This window comes from Alligator mississippiensis, chromosome 13 (genome assembly GCF_030867095.1).
Source record: "Alligator mississippiensis isolate rAllMis1 chromosome 13, rAllMis1, whole genome shotgun sequence".
Classification (NCBI taxonomy): domain Eukaryota; kingdom Metazoa; phylum Chordata; order Crocodylia; family Alligatoridae; genus Alligator; species Alligator mississippiensis.
In genome coordinates, this window is record NC_081836.1 from 20,115,968 (window position 1) to 20,134,216 (window position 18,249).

At 48.6% G+C, this 18,249-nt stretch overlaps 1 protein-coding gene across 1 annotated transcript; it reads right to left on the minus strand.

Annotated features, from left to right (window-relative positions):
* Positions 1–521: 521 nt before the first annotated feature.
* Positions 522–6,399, minus strand: LOC102576846 (urotensin-2). Its single transcript, XM_006267862.3, has 4 exons — positions 6,270–6,399; positions 2,670–2,780; positions 1,448–1,491; positions 522–767 (listed from the first exon to the last, which is right to left on the minus strand). Exons 1-4 carry the CDS (start codon positions 6,370–6,372, stop codon positions 651–653), a joined length of 375 nt encoding a protein of 124 aa, XP_006267924.1. The 5' UTR covers positions 6,373–6,399; the 3' UTR covers positions 522–650.
* Positions 6,400–18,249: the final 11,850 nt, after the last annotated feature.

The following is an 18,249-nucleotide window of genomic DNA, read 5'->3' on the forward strand; positions in this document are numbered from 1 at the left end:
ATGTTTAGCCAGAAACGGCCCAGGGAGCCCAGGCCCTCTGGGCATCTGCTTAGGAGATTGAAGGCAGAAGGGTGTGGGAAGGGAAGTTGTCACCTGCTGGATATAACTGCTGTGCTTGGTAATGTGCATTACAGCAGGGTCACATGCCCCCTACCCCTTCCCTCATGATTCCTCCTGCACCCTGGCAAAATGAACAATCTCCTGTGGGTTAATTTACACCATCACTCTCTTGGCTGGCATTAGTTTGTCACTATGAACATTCATGGAAACGCCTTGCACAAGGCTGTGCAGTATAGTGCTGATTCACTCATCCTGCTGCTGAGAAGGTTTAAGGGAGGCATCCTGTGGGGCTTCTGATTTCCCAGGCTGAGCCCTCTGTATGTTTGTTTCTCCCCACTACCAAGTACAGGGTGAGGAGGCGGAGCTGGAATCGCCACAAGAAAGTAACTCATTGCTCGCAAAATATTTGCAAAATGTAGAATATTTATTAATTTCCAAACAGCACAGAATGTGGAGTTAAGAGTCAGCTTCATATTTTTTTATTGTTCTCCTTTTAAGTCAAGTAAATCTATGTACACATTTCCAGGATAGTTGTTAACATCTGTATAAATAAAGCAGTTGGGCTCAGAGAGGTTACACGCAGGTATAGGTTACACACAGTATTTCCAGAAGCACTCAGAGGGATTTCCACGTTTCTTGTACTGTTTTCTGTCCTTGGCCAGCAGACGACTCAGCAGAGCAAGTCGTGGATGACTTCCATAGAGGACCTAAGATCAAACAGCCCAAGGCAAGTTTAGTGACTGGGACAGACTTGGCCTAAATCCTAGGAAAAATCCTTGTAGTGAGATACAGCCCTTTTGCTGTCTCCTACTGGGTTGTGTAACCCTATATTGTGCTTAGCTCCGAGGGAGAGAACCATAGCTCAGCTGTGAGAATTAACAGCTTTCTGTATCACTCTTTTATGTAGGAGCAAGGTGTGGTAATGGTTAGGGATGGTTTTGCATTACCTGTTGTCTTGGGGTTGGGTAACTTGAACTGCAGTGGCAAAGAAGTGTCATGTGCACACGCCAGGTCCTGAGTGGGCCTTCATGTCCACATGGGCACGAGTTGACCAGGACTCCTAATGTCAGACCTGGTTATTTAAGATGGCAGTTTTCCAGTGGAGGGCTGAAATACTAAAATAATGAGGAAATGGTTTTGATTTTCCCCAATTCTGGGTTCCTTTGTTTTAAAAGCTATTTTTAAATTAAAATTTTTCCTGTCAGTAGCTTGCTGAATTCCTCTCTTGCTGCTGCTTGTATATAATACTTCCTACATCGGCAACTGGAGTTGTCATACATGGACTAAGCCATGCTTAAGGTCAGTGGATCTTTAAAAGGTTTCTCATTATGCAGTTCCCTTTAGCCTAACCCTAGGGACCTTTCTCTGACAATAGCTGGTCAGTTACCTCTTTCATGCTTTCCTGTGGGCTGTAGCTGTGAAAGCTGAGACCTGAAAAACAAAATGCAATTAATTTCTTCTTTGCTTTGGAAATGGAGTCTGTACCTGCCCCCTTACCCACCCTCATGCAGCTTGCTCTTCGCTGCAACAGTATAGTTCAGCAGAGCAGCCAATATCAATGCTCTGAGGAGCAGCTAACAGCTGTTCCCACGGACACAAGGCAGGTCTGTGCTGTGGCATACATCAAATTCTGGAGCGGCAGTTTTGTACTGAGTCTGACCTCCAAGGGCCCCTCATCACAGCCATTGTACTTAGCAATATCCACAGCTGTAAATTTCTGTGCCTGAAAACACTGTTGCTTTTTCAGATCATGTGAGAGCTGTCAGGTGCAGTGATCATCCCCAGGCTAAGTTCTGACTTTATCTAGAAAAACCCCTTTCCCAGCAGAAACCGCAGCAGTTTAAGAAAGTTTTTTCAGGGGCCACCAACTCAGACTTGCCCACTGAGAGAGTAGAGGGTTCCCTTGCCCCCATTGTCTTGTTCTAGGTCAGGGGTCGGCAACTCCCGGCATGAGGGCCGAGCATGGCACGCGAGGCCATTTTCCTTGGCAAGCATGGGAGCTGGGGGCGGGGCAGGGAGGCAGCAGCTGTTTTGAACCTCCTGGCTGTGGCTGACCCAGGTTCTGGGTAGCTGCCGATACCCACAGAGCCTGGGCTGGGGGGCAGGGGCTTTGGTTGGGGGTGAAGGGGCACAAGCAGGACATCTTGCCATGTACCCCCTGCCCTTTTTTTGTTTTTCTGGCATGTTGGCACTCTAGCACCTTCCAAGGTAGGCATTGTGGGTTTTTTCGGCACTCCGGCCAAAAACCGTTGCTTACCCCTGTTCTAGGTAGTCAGTGAGTCCTCCCTGAGTTGAAATGTCCCTGCCTGGGGAGGTTTGGGTAGTCCACAAACAGTGATCATTGGTGGCACTATGCTCTGGAAAGATTGTTTCTCTCTACTCTGAGTGGGGGGTATTCAAAGGGGCCGGGAACCTTTTGCTGGGATTGGCAGCTGACCTTGATACCAGAGTACTTTGAAGCCTTGCTCAGCAAAGTGTAGCCAATCCCTGATGACTGCTAACAGGTTTCTCCCAGAGGCCCCTGTCTGCAGCCTGCATGCTGTGGACATTCCTGAGCATGGATCCAGAGCCTGGGGTGCGTCCATGTAAATAGGGCAGGTTGGTCCTACCTGTTTTGCTATCCTTGTTCTGTGCATCCAGGAGCCCCTGCAGGGTCTGCAGCAGGGACACTCTCCCCAAGGCATCTAGTCGCTCCAAGGTTAATTTTGAATTATCATCCTCTGCTTTTGAAAGGAGACATGAAAGGGAGCAGTCAGAGCCCAGGTGTGTCATCCCTCCTTTGTTGTGGGTCATGTGCCGCTGACTAGCTGGTTAACTGGCTGGCTACCATGGGTTCTTATATCTGCTGAATTACATTCTCTCCATATCATCCAGCTAAGTGATTGTATGTATTATGCATATGTGTTAGACTTTCCTACAAATGCCTGCCATATTTGAATGAAATTTTAAACATTTAATCTGTTTCAATCAGAAAAATAAATTGTGGAGATGGGGGTGGCAGGTTGGCTCAGAAAGTGATTATAGAATATGAAAGTTCTAGCTTGTAGGTTTCTAGACTGAATCCATCAAAGTACAGTAGCAACCAAATGTACTTTCCATCAGTTTTCTTTGTGGTAGCCTATGTAAAATGAATTAACTTCAGTTTATCCTAGCAGAAGATGTATTCCCTGAATCCATTTCTTTAATTACTTATTTTGTCCCATCCTAACAATAGTGTGCATCTGTGTAAAGACAATACAATCTGTGTATTAAGACAGAAGTTCAGGTCCAAGACTGGTTAACCTGGTCCATTTTATGAATATTAAATGCAATAAAATCTTGCAGAGATAAGAAATTATACCTATAATTAGACTTCATGGTGCATTTTCTTTATAGCTGTCATTCTCAGTATGTACTGTGACAGATGTCACTAATTTTTCCAATATAATAGGTCACTGGGGTCAGATGGGATTGATTTTTATTTACACAGAGAATTAAAACAATTAGTTGAGGAATGGTTCATCTCTCCAGGCAAGTTGCAAGCAAGAACCCTTGCTGCAAATGGCATGCTTTATGAGCTAATCGTATCTTGTCAAGATGGGCAGCAAATTACATCTTTGCAAACAATAGTGAAAATTCAGAAGAGTGGGAAATTAATCAGGGTTGATTAGTAAAATCTGATGGGCTAGAGCAGGGGTTTTCAACTTTTTGGGGGTCAGTGTACACCCAGTGGCTGGATGCCGAGCCGGAAGGAAAGGGGCAGCATGCAACCTGCCCCCACCCCGCATATCTGGCCTGGTGGACAGTGCCTGTGTGGGATGGCGCATGGTGGCACTCCGTCCCTAGAGCAGCATTTCTCAACTCGTAGGTCACAACTCAAGTGGGTCACAAGAATATATGAAAGGGTCATGAACAAACTTTAAAAATGGATCAACAAGCTTTAAAAATGGATTTTCCTTTAAAGGAAAAAAACGTGGAAACTATGGCTTTTCCTTTGCAGGCTGTTAGAGTTCCAGCCTGCAAGGGGCTGCTTGGGGCCCCCCATGTCCTACACACTCACCTCCTGTCCTATATACTGGGGGGCTGGGAGTAGGGGGTAATGGGGTTGGGAGTGAGAAGCACTGGGCTGAGACTGGCCATCAATGTTTACAAATGGGTCCGGGTACAAAAAAACCTGAGAACCACTGGGCTAGAGGATAGTGATCCTGAAGCCAATCCTGAAGCTCTTGAAATGATACCAGAAACAAACTATAGGCAACTGGAAGACTTCCCACCTCATTCCCATTGGCTATTGGAAAACTTTGTTTATGAAGTTTTAAAGGAAATTCCTTGACAGAACTGAAGGCTGTTTTTTTCTTATTAATTATATGAAGGGATAGTTGCAGATGACACTGGAAAGTTTAAAAAAATTAGTCTGTACATAAGGCAGGATTTTACCTCCTTGTGTTGTATGAGAAGACATATCACAGATTTATTCCTCACCTCCTTATAGCAATGCTGTCAGATAATGTTTGAGAAGTGTACCAAACTCCCCCAGCATCCTGGCATGCTCTCTGGGCTGGGTGGGGCTCTCTGCTCCACAGCAAGACTAGCCCTCTCCCCTCTGCTCCCTGGCTGGAGCTCGGTATAGACTGCAGGCACAGCAGGGTCTGCCTGGCTTCCCCTGCCTTACCTCCACCCCCTTGCTGCTCAAGCAGGGATCCTCCACTCCCTCCTATCTCCCACAGCATGGACCCCAGCCCCACGGACCCTAGGCATGTGGTATGCTAGCTAATGCTGAGAAGTGTCTCTATGTGTGAGTGTCTCCAATTTCACTGGGACAAGCAGACAGAACAGTGACTGCTTGGGGCTTCTTGGAGCTAATCAACAGGTCAAAAGCTGTTTAAGAAGAGTTTGATCTAATGGAGAGAGGCTGTTGTTTTGCTGATGGGGTGATAAACACTTATCAGCCTCTGCTGGCTTGCTTGCCTGTCAGCTTGCTGCAGAGAGGGAGATAGGGAAGTTTTCAATCATCAACAGGTGCATGCACTGCAGACTCCTGCCTTGCCTCAATGCTAGCAGGGGGCTGGGGGCTGGTAACACTCCTGCCCCTTGAGCAGCCAGGGGAGAAAAGCCTTGGATGGTACAGGCAGACCTCCCTAATCAGAGGTCCTGCCAGGGCCTGGCCACGCCCCCCTCAGCTCAGCCTTATGGAAGGGAAGGGAGGGCTGCTCTAGCCCCCCCCCCCCCCAGCTTCTAGCCTGAGCCACTGCAGGCATGTTCCTGAATTTCCTCAGTCCAGCGAGAATGTCTGTCCCATTACAAACTGGTTCAGCCTAGCCAGGTTAGACTAACCTGCAAAGATTGAATCAATTCAGGCTCAGGCTTTTTGAATGTCTGTCTCTAGCCCAGGAGAACAGCAGCGTTTAAGATCCAGAGTAGGTCATTGTGCTCCCCTCTACCTGGGCAGTTCTGTGAAATCACTTAGGTGCTGTTCTGCAGCACTCCTTGTTCTGTGATTCCTGAGCCCCAGGAAATTGCTCAGCCAGTACTGCTCTACCTCTGACTGTGGCAATGTCTCTCTTCTAGTTCTGGACCCCCATCCCCTTGTCCTGAAGCCTCTGTGTCCTGATCAGTGGCATTCCTGCTCTCCTAAGTCTTGGATTTCCAAGCAGCAGTGCTTTCCCTAACTAAGCTAAAAAGGGTCCACAGTGCTTGCAAATACCCAGGAGGCAATGAATGTGAGATTACCAAACCCATTTTCACTACTGTCTTAAGCCAGATTTGTACCCTCCTGATTGTTGTTTCTGGGAGTGATGTCTGTGGCAACTAGATTCCTAATAATTTAACTTTAAAAGTAACTGTAACAAGCAGCAATCTTTAAAGTGCAGCCAGAGAGCTGCTCATTCTGGCAGGAAACTTTCAATAGAGAATCCCAAATCTCCTCAGTGTTTTTGAGACAGAAGCTGTATGTGCCAGCTCACGTTCAGCATGGCAAAGTACAGACAGCTTGTGCTCCGGGCCTGAAGGCTGTAGCAAAGGGTGGTTCATGCACCCAGTGTCTCAATTCCATGAGGACACATACCCAGTATTGGTTCCCATTGTGCCTATAGCATCATGAAGAAATCTGTACTTCTTGTCACAGTTGAGGAGCACAGATACAAAGAGCCCCTTCTGAGTGAGAAAAAAAATCTGTCTGGTCCTCTGTCCCTTACTAGAATACTGACCACAAAAAAACAAAAAGAACTTACCTGAGAGCTGATAGGACATCTCACTGAAGTCTCTGATGGGAAGAGATGAGAGAGGACAGGACAGGCTGATGATAATGAGCCAGCAGAATACCAGCCTGTGCATTGTTGCTGTGTTAAGTAGTTAGTCTTTGTCGACCCCTATAGTACAGAACTCTTGTCTGACTGGTGCAGTTTCACCCATTATATAGCTGCTCATGACCTCATAAATATCATCATTCCCCCAAACCAAAAAAAAAACATCCAATGAATTTATTGCCTGTGATCCTGAATGGAAACCTCTTTGCATTGATGTAATTTTTCAAGGTAACAGTTCATAGACAATAAATTTACTGTTGTGTTGCAAGGTGTACAAAGTGGATATTATATCAAACCCAGCACAGTCAAGTTTATAAATCTGTCATTAAAAAAAAAGTAACGTCCAGTTATAAATCACAAGGTAACAAGAGGGTCAGACATTGGTTTGAAATGACCAGGGCAATGAGACAGCTGATTTATGAGCCTTTGCAGGCTTGACGCAGCACATCTGATATGAACTGTGCTTTCTTTTTTTCTGTTGTGAAATGGATGGATGAGTTGTCAGGTTGTATTTGGGGTTCTTGTACCAGGAGAATGAGAATAGGGGGGGATTGAAACTTCTACTCATTTTGTTTGCAAAGAAAAGTTCAGTTGTGTTTAAAATGTTTTTCTTAATATTTTTCCTGTAGCGTTTCATTTCTGTTTATTTGTGAAGGCCTCTTCCAACATTGCCCTAGAGAGTCACCTTGGCAGTGAGTGTGCAACTTTCATCTTTTACAGTTCAGTGGAGACTAACTCAATACGTATGAACACATTTGGGTCCGTCTTAAATGTAGGTCCCTCGCTGACCTGTAAGCAGGCCTAGTCCTTTCCACTCTCATTTCTCCCATTCCCCTCATTAGAAGGAGCTTGCTGGTCCATGTATTAGGTCATGGGCTAAGTTAACTTTCTTTTTCTTTTTTTAAAGCTCAGATGGTGGTGACTATGCATAATAAGCCTCGTCATAACTTTATTCTGTGCCTTTCTCCATCCATCATTTCTCCTTGCAGTCACACCTGTCATATCCATCCTAAATTGTGAACTCCTCTGGGAAGGGATAAGTCCTTGTTGCCTCTGTAAAGCACCAGGCACATTCTTATACAGGTTTTCAATCATAAGTTGACATGTGTTTTTGGTGCAGATCTTGGCTTGTTTTAGATGATGTTGAGGACACAAGTTCTATAGCCTTTTGCGGTTCAGTCAGCCTCTCATGGTTGTTAGGGGCTGGAAGGGACCTTACAGATAATCGGGTCCAGCCCCCCTGCACATGGGCAGGAAAGACTGCTGGGGTCAGATGACCCCAGCAAGATGGGTATCAAGACAGTTTTTGAAGATCACCAGGGTGGGTGACTGTACCACCTCTGGGAGAATCCTGTTCCAAACCCTTGGCATTCGACTTGTAATTATGCTTTTCCTTATGTCTAGTCTGAAGCAATCTTCAATAAGTTTGTGCCCATTATTTCTTGTCCTCCCCTGGGGGGTCTTGGTGAATAGATGCTCCCTCAGGCCCTGATGTACACCCCGATATACTTATAGGCTGCCACCAAGTCCCCTCTGAGTCTTTTCTCCAGACTGAACAGTCCCAAGTCTTTCAGCCTCTGCCCATATGACCTGGTCTCTAGGTCTCCAATCATGCACGTGGCCCTTCTTTGGACTCTTTCAAGCTCCCTTCACTTTAAACCAGGGGCAGGCAATTATTGCAGGCAGAGGGCTGCTTACCAACTTTTGGCAAACCATCAAGGGCTGCATGGGTAGCCCAGCCCCTTGACAGGTGCCCTGTCCCCTGGTCACAATCTTGAGATCAGAAGTCCCAGCCCCTGACCTTTTCCACCCTCCCCTTGGCCCACCAGAAGTACTTCTTTCAGCAAGTGTTTGTCATCTCCGAACCAGAAAAATACCAAATCATATTCTAAAAATCAAACATTTATTACAATATTCATTCATTTGATTTTAAAAAATATTTGTGTCCTGATTTACATGCGTTTGTGTAGTGTACATAGAGGGGATTGCACAACAGCTTAAAATGAAGACTTACCCTTGTATATTGGGGGAGGGTGGGTAGACGTTTGTGGGGTGTGGGGGAGGGTGTGGGTGTTTGTGGGGGGAAATGGATAGGTGTGGGGGCATGTAAGTGGGCTGAGGGCACGTGTGTGTGTGGATATGGGGTTTGTGGGGGCCTGTGTATGTGGGGGGAGGGTGGCTGGGGAAGGTTGTGGCATGTGTGGAGGGGGAGGTTTTGACCACAGCCCCCTGTGGGAGGCAGAGCCCCCCCACCAGTGCTCCTTCAAGACTCTGCTCTGTGCCCCACTGGGGCAGAACCCTGTGCAACCCATGCAACCCTGTGCTCCACTCACAGCCAGTTCCTTCTCCATCTGCCACTGCTGCCCTTCTGCCACTTCTCTGTCCCCACCCTGCTTGCCTCTCTGGCACCATGTCCCAGCTACATGACCAAGACCACGGGACACAGCAGAACTCAGAGCTGGACTGGACCAGCCAGCACCACATAGGGCCAGCCATGAATTGCAGGGGGCTGGGTCAGCTGCTGCTGCATCCGGTGGCACAACACTGCAGATGGGAACCACGTGGTGCTGGAGTGACTGGTGGGGGGTGGAAGGGAGTGGTGGCAGTGGCAGGAAAATGGCTGCAACATAGCGGGCAAGTGGGAATGAGTGGGGAGCTGGAGCTCAGCAACAGGTGGGGCAGTGCTGGCAGGGTCCAGAGCGGGCGGTGGGAGTGCAAGGCACAGGCTGGCAGGGGCTCTGGAGCTGGGCCAAGCTGTGTCAGCAGGAAGAGGGGGTAGCCGGCCCAGCTCCAGAGCCCCTGCTGGCCTGGGCCCCATGCTTCTACCACCCCGCTCTGGGTCCCTGCTGGCCCTGGCCCTGGTGCACTGGCGCAGGCCACATACAGCCACCCAGCTGTTGCTGCAGTCCATGCACCCTCTCGCTGCCCCTTCCCCCGCACCTGCTTCTGCTTTCCTGCCCATGGCTGCTGCTGCTCTGGCACTATGTGGTTCCTGACTGCAGCATCAGAACCGCAGCAGCCAGCCCAACCCTGAGGACTGGGGTGATCACCTCTGGTCTTCCTCCGCCTCCCCTCCTCCCACTTCTTATCTGACTTTCCCTCTGGCACAGGAAGGCAGGAACAGCCCCAGGGTCCCAGGCCAGAACCCTCTGCTTCAAACAGGGCTTCTGGCTGCAGGGGGGGGGGGGGGAGGAAAGGGCAGGGCCTTGCTTCTGCTGCTGCTTGATCCAGCCAGTGGTTTCCCCTGGGTCCTATTGCCCGTGGCTCCTGTCATCTTTGACGGGCAGCCAGGGACAGATAAATATTACTTTTCTAAATTTTTTAGGGTCCCTGCAGGCCAGATGCAGCCTACAGGCTGTATTTGGCTGCCCCTGCTCTAAAACTTAATTTTCCTGTCTTTGAATACAGTGCAAAAAGCAAGTGATAGTTGACCAATTACTACTAGATTAGGTATTTCCCAATTCCAATTTACCATTTTTAGTTGTTTGGTAATTGCAAATATGGTGAATTAAGTGCTTCTCTGTTTTCCTTTTTTTTTAGTGTTTCATGTTGAGGTTGATCTTTCATACTGTAAATTCTGTAATTTCCAAAACTGTCTGAAAATGAGCAAAGACACAAGGATGTGATACAAGGATGACAGCCACAGGCACAGTGCTAAATACATGTGTGTATGTAAGCACATATGCCAAGGGGCCATATACGGACTTGAAAAAATATTTGCCATAGGTGTCTGAAACATGCCACCTGTGCATCTCTCTCCTGGTTCCTACTTCGGTATGCGAGTGACATCAGAAAAGTATTCTACAAAATGGGAATTAATAAATTCTTGTTAGACCGTTTATCGCTGGAGATGGTATATGGCAAAAAGACTTTTCCCTCTGTCTGTGACTCATGTACCTCCTCATTCTGAGATTGCAAGCAGTAATTAGGTCTGATCTTGATACATGATCTCCCTGTTCAAGTTGATGCTGGGTCCTTCATATAAGCACTTCTCCTTCAATGAACTCTCAATGACAATGGCATCATCAGCATTCCCTCAGAATGTCCTGCAAAGAAAGCTAATAAGAGAGGCTCTCTAATGAGCAGCTTGTGTCCTTTGTCTTTCCAAGAGGAAGAGCACAGCCTCTTACAGCAATCATAAAGTGCGTCATGAAGAAGTTGGGCATCTTGCCACAGCTTATTGCCTTCTTTTGCATTTGTCACCTAGAAACTCTCCTCTGTTGGAATGTCAAAGACATTTCATCAGGAACAAGGCACACGTCATCAGGTAAAGCAAAGAAGCGACTCATTCTGAATAAGGGTGCAAAACCCAAATTTGTGAATGAAAATTAGAGGGTGGTTTTTAAGAGACTTTTAAAACTTGTCCAGAACTACGATTCTGAAATCAGGCCTTAATAAATTGCTTGAGCTTATTTCACTTACACGACATCAGTGTGAGACAACAGCACAATGGGGGTTTGAGTAGATGACTTTTCTTGGGGAATAATGAGGCTGGACCGGCCATATTATCATATTCTATTAATAACAGTATCAACCAAAAGAAACAGTTATGAATGAGTGCTCAGCCTGTACTGGTGACCAAGATGGCTCAATCTATCATTTATTAATAGTGACAAGGAAATTGCAAAAAAAGATGAAGTCCAAGATTGATGATCCATTATGGAAATTATTTTGCCCCTCTTCCAAAACACCTTGTAATCCCTTCAGTTAAATACAGACAGTCAAAAAGCCCGAGGCTGAATTGATTCAATCTTTGGAGGTTAGTCCTTTAAGCTGTGTAGATTGAACCAATAAGCAAGTGAACAGACATTCAATTTGATTCTGGAAATTCAGCCACATGCCTGCAGTGACTCAGGCCAGAAGCCAGGGAGCACTAGAGCATGCCTCCTTGCTCAGCTGGAGCAGACAGCCTGGGCCAAAGCTAGCCCACCTACCCTGTGAGGGGGTGTGTGTGACAAAGGGGCTGACTCGTGGTCAGTCACCATACTGACCACCCCTCTGTCTAGGGCTGTCTCCCCTGTCTTACCTGCCACAACTTGTTGGGATAAACCTGATGTAGTAAGGGGGAGGTTGCCCATTTTAATGCCCCAATGCCAAGGGGTTTACATGCCACTCCAACCTTTATTTACTGTGCCCCATGCTTCACAGATGACATGCACAGTGCCTCACCATGACCTGTTCTCCAGGGTCTCACTCCCCCCTGGAGCTCGCCATCACTGTGTTGCCACACTATGCACCAAACTACCCGCTCTGACTTCCCTGGCCCTGTATGGACTGCTTGCAGCCTTTGGCTCTGCTTGCTCAAGTATCCTCAGTTGTGCACTGCATGCCCTCTCACAAAGTCCCAGCTCTGCCTTTGGCCCTTAACTCTCTTCCAACCCCTCACTGGGGCTACACCTCCACCTTTCACTGAGGCACTCTCACTAGGGCTTCCACACACAACCACTTTTGTGCAGCCCTTCAGGTGCCCCTTGCAATCCTACTCTGCACCACTGCCTCATCACTGTCAATACTCCACCTGCTATGCTGGGGCCTTGGATTCTTACATCCCCTGGGCTCAGGTGCCTTTTAACAGGCATGCCTGGCCCCACTACCTTTGGCATCTTACATTCCACAGACTCAGGTGCCTCTCACTAGGTGTGTCTGGCCCTACTGTCTGCTCTATGCCTGACTAAGTTGTGGGGACCCAGATTATAAGGCTCCTCTACCTGCCTTTCCCTTGGGGAGCCAACTGGCCTGGCATTTCTGGGGAACTGCCCTACCACAGGCAGTCTTACCAGGCCATCCTTCCCCAGCAGGGTGTAGTTTTCAGTCATACCCAGGACCAGGAGCCTCCTACCATCCCCATAGCTCCTGCCCTTACCTCCACGATGTTCCTGAGCAGCCAGGCAGTATCTTCATATCTACCAGCAGCAGACTACTGGCTCAGCCTTGAGGACCTTGATCTAAAATGGAGGCTGCTCAGCCCCCCCCTCCTCCAATCCCAGGGCCCTCCTGAGGTCATGTGACTGCCTCATTACTCTGGCATGCACCTGCTGGCTGCCCTAATATTTACTCTTGCTCTTAAAGTGACAGGCACCCCAAGGTGCTTGGTCACAGGGGGGTTGTGGGGGAGATGCAAAGGATTCTGGGATGCTGGGGGACTATGAGTTAACTTGAATCTGGAGGGGATCTGGGACAGAAGTTCAATAAACCAATTTAATCTAAATCAGTTAAGTCTGATACTACATCCATCCAGGCTTATCTTAAACTGGTTTCAGCAATTTTGAAAGTGGTTTATGTAAACTTGGAGAGGTTAAATCAGTTTCAAAATGGCTGCCTGATTTAAACTTAGCTGTCCCCAGTATCAACCTTACACTTACAGACCTGGTCTCAGTGACTGAGTAATCAGTCTAAACCTGTAACTGTACAGAAGTTCCATGCACACACACCAGTCTAAAAATTGCAGAACCTGGTTTAAGATAAACCCACATCTATGTAGTTAGTATCAAACTTAAATGATTTAGGTCAAACTGGTGCATGGACTTTCTGTACACTTTCCCTGCACAGCCTGGGGCTGGGAAAACTCAGCCACTGGCCCCAGCCTCAGGGCTGTTCTCCCCACCCCCCCAAATCGGTCTATTTTTGGTCCCCCACCTCGAGCAACTAACCCTCTCAACCTCCCACCTGCAAGCTTTTATCAGCGTTCGCCACTGCCAGAGCCCCAGTGGGGGAAGGGACAGGAGGGATGAGGGTGTAGGTTTGCTGAGGTGGGGGCGGGGTCTACCCCTCATGGGTTGTGCCTGCCCCCACTATCCCATCTTGTGGCCACGCCTGCTCCCCTAACCCACCCCACCCGTGGGTTGTGCCTGTTCTCCCCACCCCTTGTGGGTCATGCCTGCCTCCTCTACTCCACCCACAGGATGTGCTTTCCCTCCCAACACCACCCACAGGTTGCATCTGATCCCCCCACCCACAGGTCATGCCTGCCCAGCCCCCACTGGTTGCACCTCTCCAGAGGCAGATTAAGACTTTTTGGCACGTGGAACTCGGCAGCATCTAAACCCCAAGCCTTTGGGCTTGAGTAGGATGCCTGCCAAAAGATTTGGAAGCATCTGAAGTCCCAGGCGGGGGTGGAGGATGCTTGCCGGTAGCAGGGCCACATATGGTTCTTGGAGGACTCATGGATTGGAATTGATTTAGCTGATTTGACTTGGGACACAAACAATTTTCCGTAAAAAAAAAAATCTGGGGGAAACGTAGACATCGGAGGCCCCTAATTAGTAAAGGCTCCTGGACCTGGGCTCCACTGGCCCATGCATTAAGCTACCTATGCTCTTCCCCCATTTCCTGGCATATCCCCAATCCCCTCCAGCCTGCTGAACCCCCAACTCCCCCACTAACTTCCCTCACCTGACGTACCTGATATTGGGCAGCCATTTTGAATCAAGTTAACCTCCCCTAACTTCCCCAGATGTCTGTACTTTGTCCTGTTGTGTTCCAGATTTAAATCAGTTTCTGATCACTTATATTGGCTTATGTATAACTTCTGTCCCTAGCTTAGATGAAGGATGCTCTGTGTAACTGCAAGTTATGTTGCCACATGAGTATCTGTTTGGGATGGTTTAGGAATTGCATTGTGCATCTGTGCAGAGGTTAGATTAGATCAGTGGTTCTTACCCTTTCTGACCTTAAGGGACTCCTTAGAAAGTGCTAGCTCTCAGCTTTTGTTCATTTTTTTACTACAAAAAAAATAATTGAACAATTCTTCTGTTGCAAAGAACTCAGGCCACAACAGGGCCAAAATGTTTTTGACAGCATAGATTCCTATTTGAAAGTTTTGAGTTTATCTTGTGAATCATGTAGGTGTTTGTATACCTATGCAACACCCTTAAAAGGATCTTATGGCACCCAGCTTGAGAATCAGGGGTCTAGATGGTTCTTGGGGTCTCTTGCAATCCAACAATTCTATGTATTAATCTAGCTCAGTATTCCTAAAGTTGCTGCTAGCAGAAGCTGCAGAGAAAAAACCATGTAAAACCCTATGGTTTTGCAGTTCTCTCTCAGGGAGATGGGGAGGGGTTCTCTCCAAACCTAGTCAATGAGCAATTTTTTCATGTCTACACAGAGGCAAGAGTATAACCTGCTTCTTACGCAGGCAGTGTAGCCACAGAAATGATCTCATCATTTGTGTAAATGTCTAGTCCTTTCTTGAATGTCTCTTAAATGTACTTCTCAGTATTTTATTTTAGGGAATTCCCAGAATGTTTTGCATGCACATGTGAATTGGTTTGTATGCATGTGAAAGACAGGGCAAGAGAGTAAGTGTGTGTTTTCGTATGATTTGCTTTTATGTCCCTGCTGGAGCCTAGCATTTTGTTTGCATTTTAGGCAGTCTGTGCATGGTGAGACAATCTTGGTGCTCATTGGCTGTTTGGCACAACACCTGGTATTGCACCTAAGGTGGAACTCCTCTCTGGGTCTGGATATTGGCTCAGTCTCACAACAGTTGAGGAATTGCATTCATTTTGTGCATTTGTGGCCTGATGTAGGTCATTGCCCAAGGTCACCCCCACATCTTCAGGGGTGCTGCAATCAAGGTGCTGAAAATGGGTTGTTAGGAAACCAAGAGAATCAAACACAAAACCCCAAGGATAACATGGATGCTTCCTGGGGACTTCCCTTTCGCTAAACTGCTTGTTTCATCTATTGCATAAGCAGTAGGCCTGTACGAATAGGAAAGTATTCTATTCAGATTCAGATTTGGCCAGTTCAGAGGACAGTGATTCAATTCAGAGAGTCAGATTGCTGTCCCAAATTGATTTGGCTAAATCGGCTTCAGAAATTTGGTGCTGATTCAGAGAGATTCAGCAATTAAGTTATACACTCTATTGGGGAATCACTGAAATACCTGTAACATTGTCATTTTTTGGCTGATTTGGAGAAAAATTGCAGGCATGGTAGCCCTTTCTAAGGGCATAAAGCCTACCACGTTTCAAGGAGATAGGTGCAGGGGTTTTGGGGAAACTGCACCTCAGGCTCCTTACAAGCAAAACTCATGACATGTGCGACTTTGTGTGTGTGTTAAGGCATGCCCCCACTGGCACTGGGGCCTCTACATGACATGGTAGTGTGCTCCAGTGAAGGCTCCTCCTCCCCTATAGCCACATCCTGGTCCACCACTTTAAATAACAACAGGCAAGCACTGCAGCACAGTAGCACTAGCATGTCAGGCAGCCAAACTGTCTCAGAGCCTTTCTTTCCTTTCCTGGTGGTGCTTTTTCTCCAGCAGCTGCCAGACAACTCTCCCTGCCAGCCCGAGCCCTGGGGCTTAGATATGCTGAGGGCCCTGCCTCCTTCCGGTCAGGTCCCTCTGACCGGGCACAGGTGCTAGGGCACTTGGTCTAAGGACATGGAACTGGCAGACAAGGTTCTTTGGGTCAATCTAGTATCTTTTAGTAGACCAACTGAATAGTTGGAGAAATATATCTTAGCAAGCTCTTGGGTTGAAAAACCCTTCGTCAGGCTGAGGAAGCACCTGCAGTTGAAGTGTGCGCACTTTCTGGATGGAAGGAATAGTAAAGAAGCCAGAGGCTGGCATGCAATGTAGACAAGAAAGCTAGTCAGTGAAAATGGAAATGGAGGAGTCAGGGGATGAGAGCGCGGGAGCTGGCATGGGACATGTTCTTCCCCTGCTGGCTGGTGATGCAATGAGTGCTCCCTCCAGCTCAGAGAGCAGAGCATTAACTGGTTTAAAAAAAAACAAACAGAAATAAGTGCAGATTGAGTGAGGAGGGTGGCACTCAGTCCATCTGCAGGTGGAGCTTGGGGAACCCCAGCAGCGGGAGGTTCACCTTGAGGGACACCAGCTGCTCCACCAAACCAGGATCCAAGCAGGTACAGTGGGGTGTCACAACATCCGCAGCAATGCTGAACATCCTCTCGCTTGGAACACTGGTCAGTGAACAGGACAGGTGTTCCCGGGCTACCGTGGCCAGACCCTGCCACATCTGGCTGTGGGTTGCCCAATAGACCAAGGGGTTGCAGTCCAGCAGCTCCACATCCTCAGTGAGATAGGTAGCCACTGAAGCCTCAGCGATACCTGCCCAAGGCTGGGCTCTGCTGCATCTGGACCCCAACATTGAAGCCATGCCTTTGGCCCATATTGGCAGCAGCTGGCGTGGAGGAGACTGGCTGGTTCTGGGAATGCTGGCACGGGAAAGTGGATCCCCCTCTTCCATGTCCCCTCGCCTCTGCCTTTCTGCCTCCCTGGCTCTGTTGACCAGCACTTAAGTCCAGTGATCGAGCATGTTGCCAGTGCACATGCTCCTCTTCACCCTCTGGTGGCACATGCCCGCCAGCGTGTGGACTATACTGGACCGCAACAGATCCAGCTGTTTCGTGATGCCCTCCTTCAGCCACCTTACCAGATCCTACATGTCTGGTGACAGCAGCTTGCCCTCGCCAGGAACATTGATCCCCTGGGACTTCTCCATTTGGTTCTCAAGTTCCTTCACTATGGGGATCACCTGGCTGAGGAGGGCATTGTCAGCATTGAGGGTCTTAGTGGCGTCAAGGAATGGCTTGAGGACCACCAAGATCTGGGAGATGGTATTCCACTCTGCTTTGTTAAGGCGGCTGCTGATCCCAATCTCCCCAGCAAGGCCATCTCATGGATGGCCTTCTGTTGTTTCACCAGCCTTCCCAGCATCAGGTATGTGGAGTTCCACCAAGTCTTCACATCCTGCATGATCTTGTGTGGCAGGATGCTCAGCTCTGCTTGTTTCTCCTGCAGCATCTTGCCCCTCTTAATGCTGCAGTGGAAGTACCCCGCCACCTTCCTGCATTTCGAAATCAGCTGGGTGTTAGTGACAGCACCATCCCTGGAAGCCCTGTCCCCCTCCAAGGCATCCCTGACTATAAGGTGGAACTTGTGTGCCACACAGCAGTGACCATGAACCCACAGGTGAGCTTGCCCTGCCCAACGAGCCACCACTGCACCATGCGATTCATGGCCACCATGATTTCCCTTGATGTGTGGAACTCATCCACCACCTCAGCTTGAAGAAGAGCCCACCAAAAGCCTGACTGATCGCACTAGTGCCCTGTGAGGGAGAGGTAGGCGTGACCTTCACCCCAGCTGCTCCAGATGTCTGAGGTGAAGTGCAAGACTGTTGCCCTACCTGTGGCCCTGCCTGGCACAGCTTCTCCCTTGGCTGGATAGGCATCTAGCTCAGATTATCTGACCCTAGCACTCTTTCCTGCCTAGGCAGGGGATCAGACTCAATGATCTGTTAAGGTCCCTTCCAACCCTAGCATCTAGGAATCTATAAGTACTCCCTGCATGCCTCATACAGGGAGGGCATCACTGTCCTGCTAAAGGTGGTGCATGCAGGCACGTGGTAGGATGGGGCCAGGAGCACCATGAGCCACCTGAACCCTGGCTGCTCAACTAAGGAGAAAGGCTGGTCATCCACAGCAAGCATCTCTCCAATGCTCTGGGTGACCTCGGTTACCTTCGGAATGTGCCCCACCTTTGTCTGCAGCTGTCCCCCACCGCTCTAGGGTGGCTGACCTCTGCTTCATGGGGATGGGGGCTTTGGAGTGACAGGCAGACTTCCCTTTGGGTATGCTCCCATTGGTGCCAGGCTGAGGAGGAGCAAGGGCAAGGGGGTTCTGCCTCCTGAGATAAAGCAGCATCGCCGTGGTAGTGAAGTGTTTTACTTCCTTGCCCTGGCTGATCTGCCTTTGGCAGTGCTGGCAGATAGCTAATGATGGATCATCTGCCACCTCAAAATGATCCTGCACTACACTACTTCCCTGTTTCTGTGTTGAGGGTGAGGCTCCTGCCTTATCCCCCTCCTCATCAAGCAGAGGCACAACAACAGGGGACACTGAGCCACCTGCCCCCACAACCTCTGCTGAG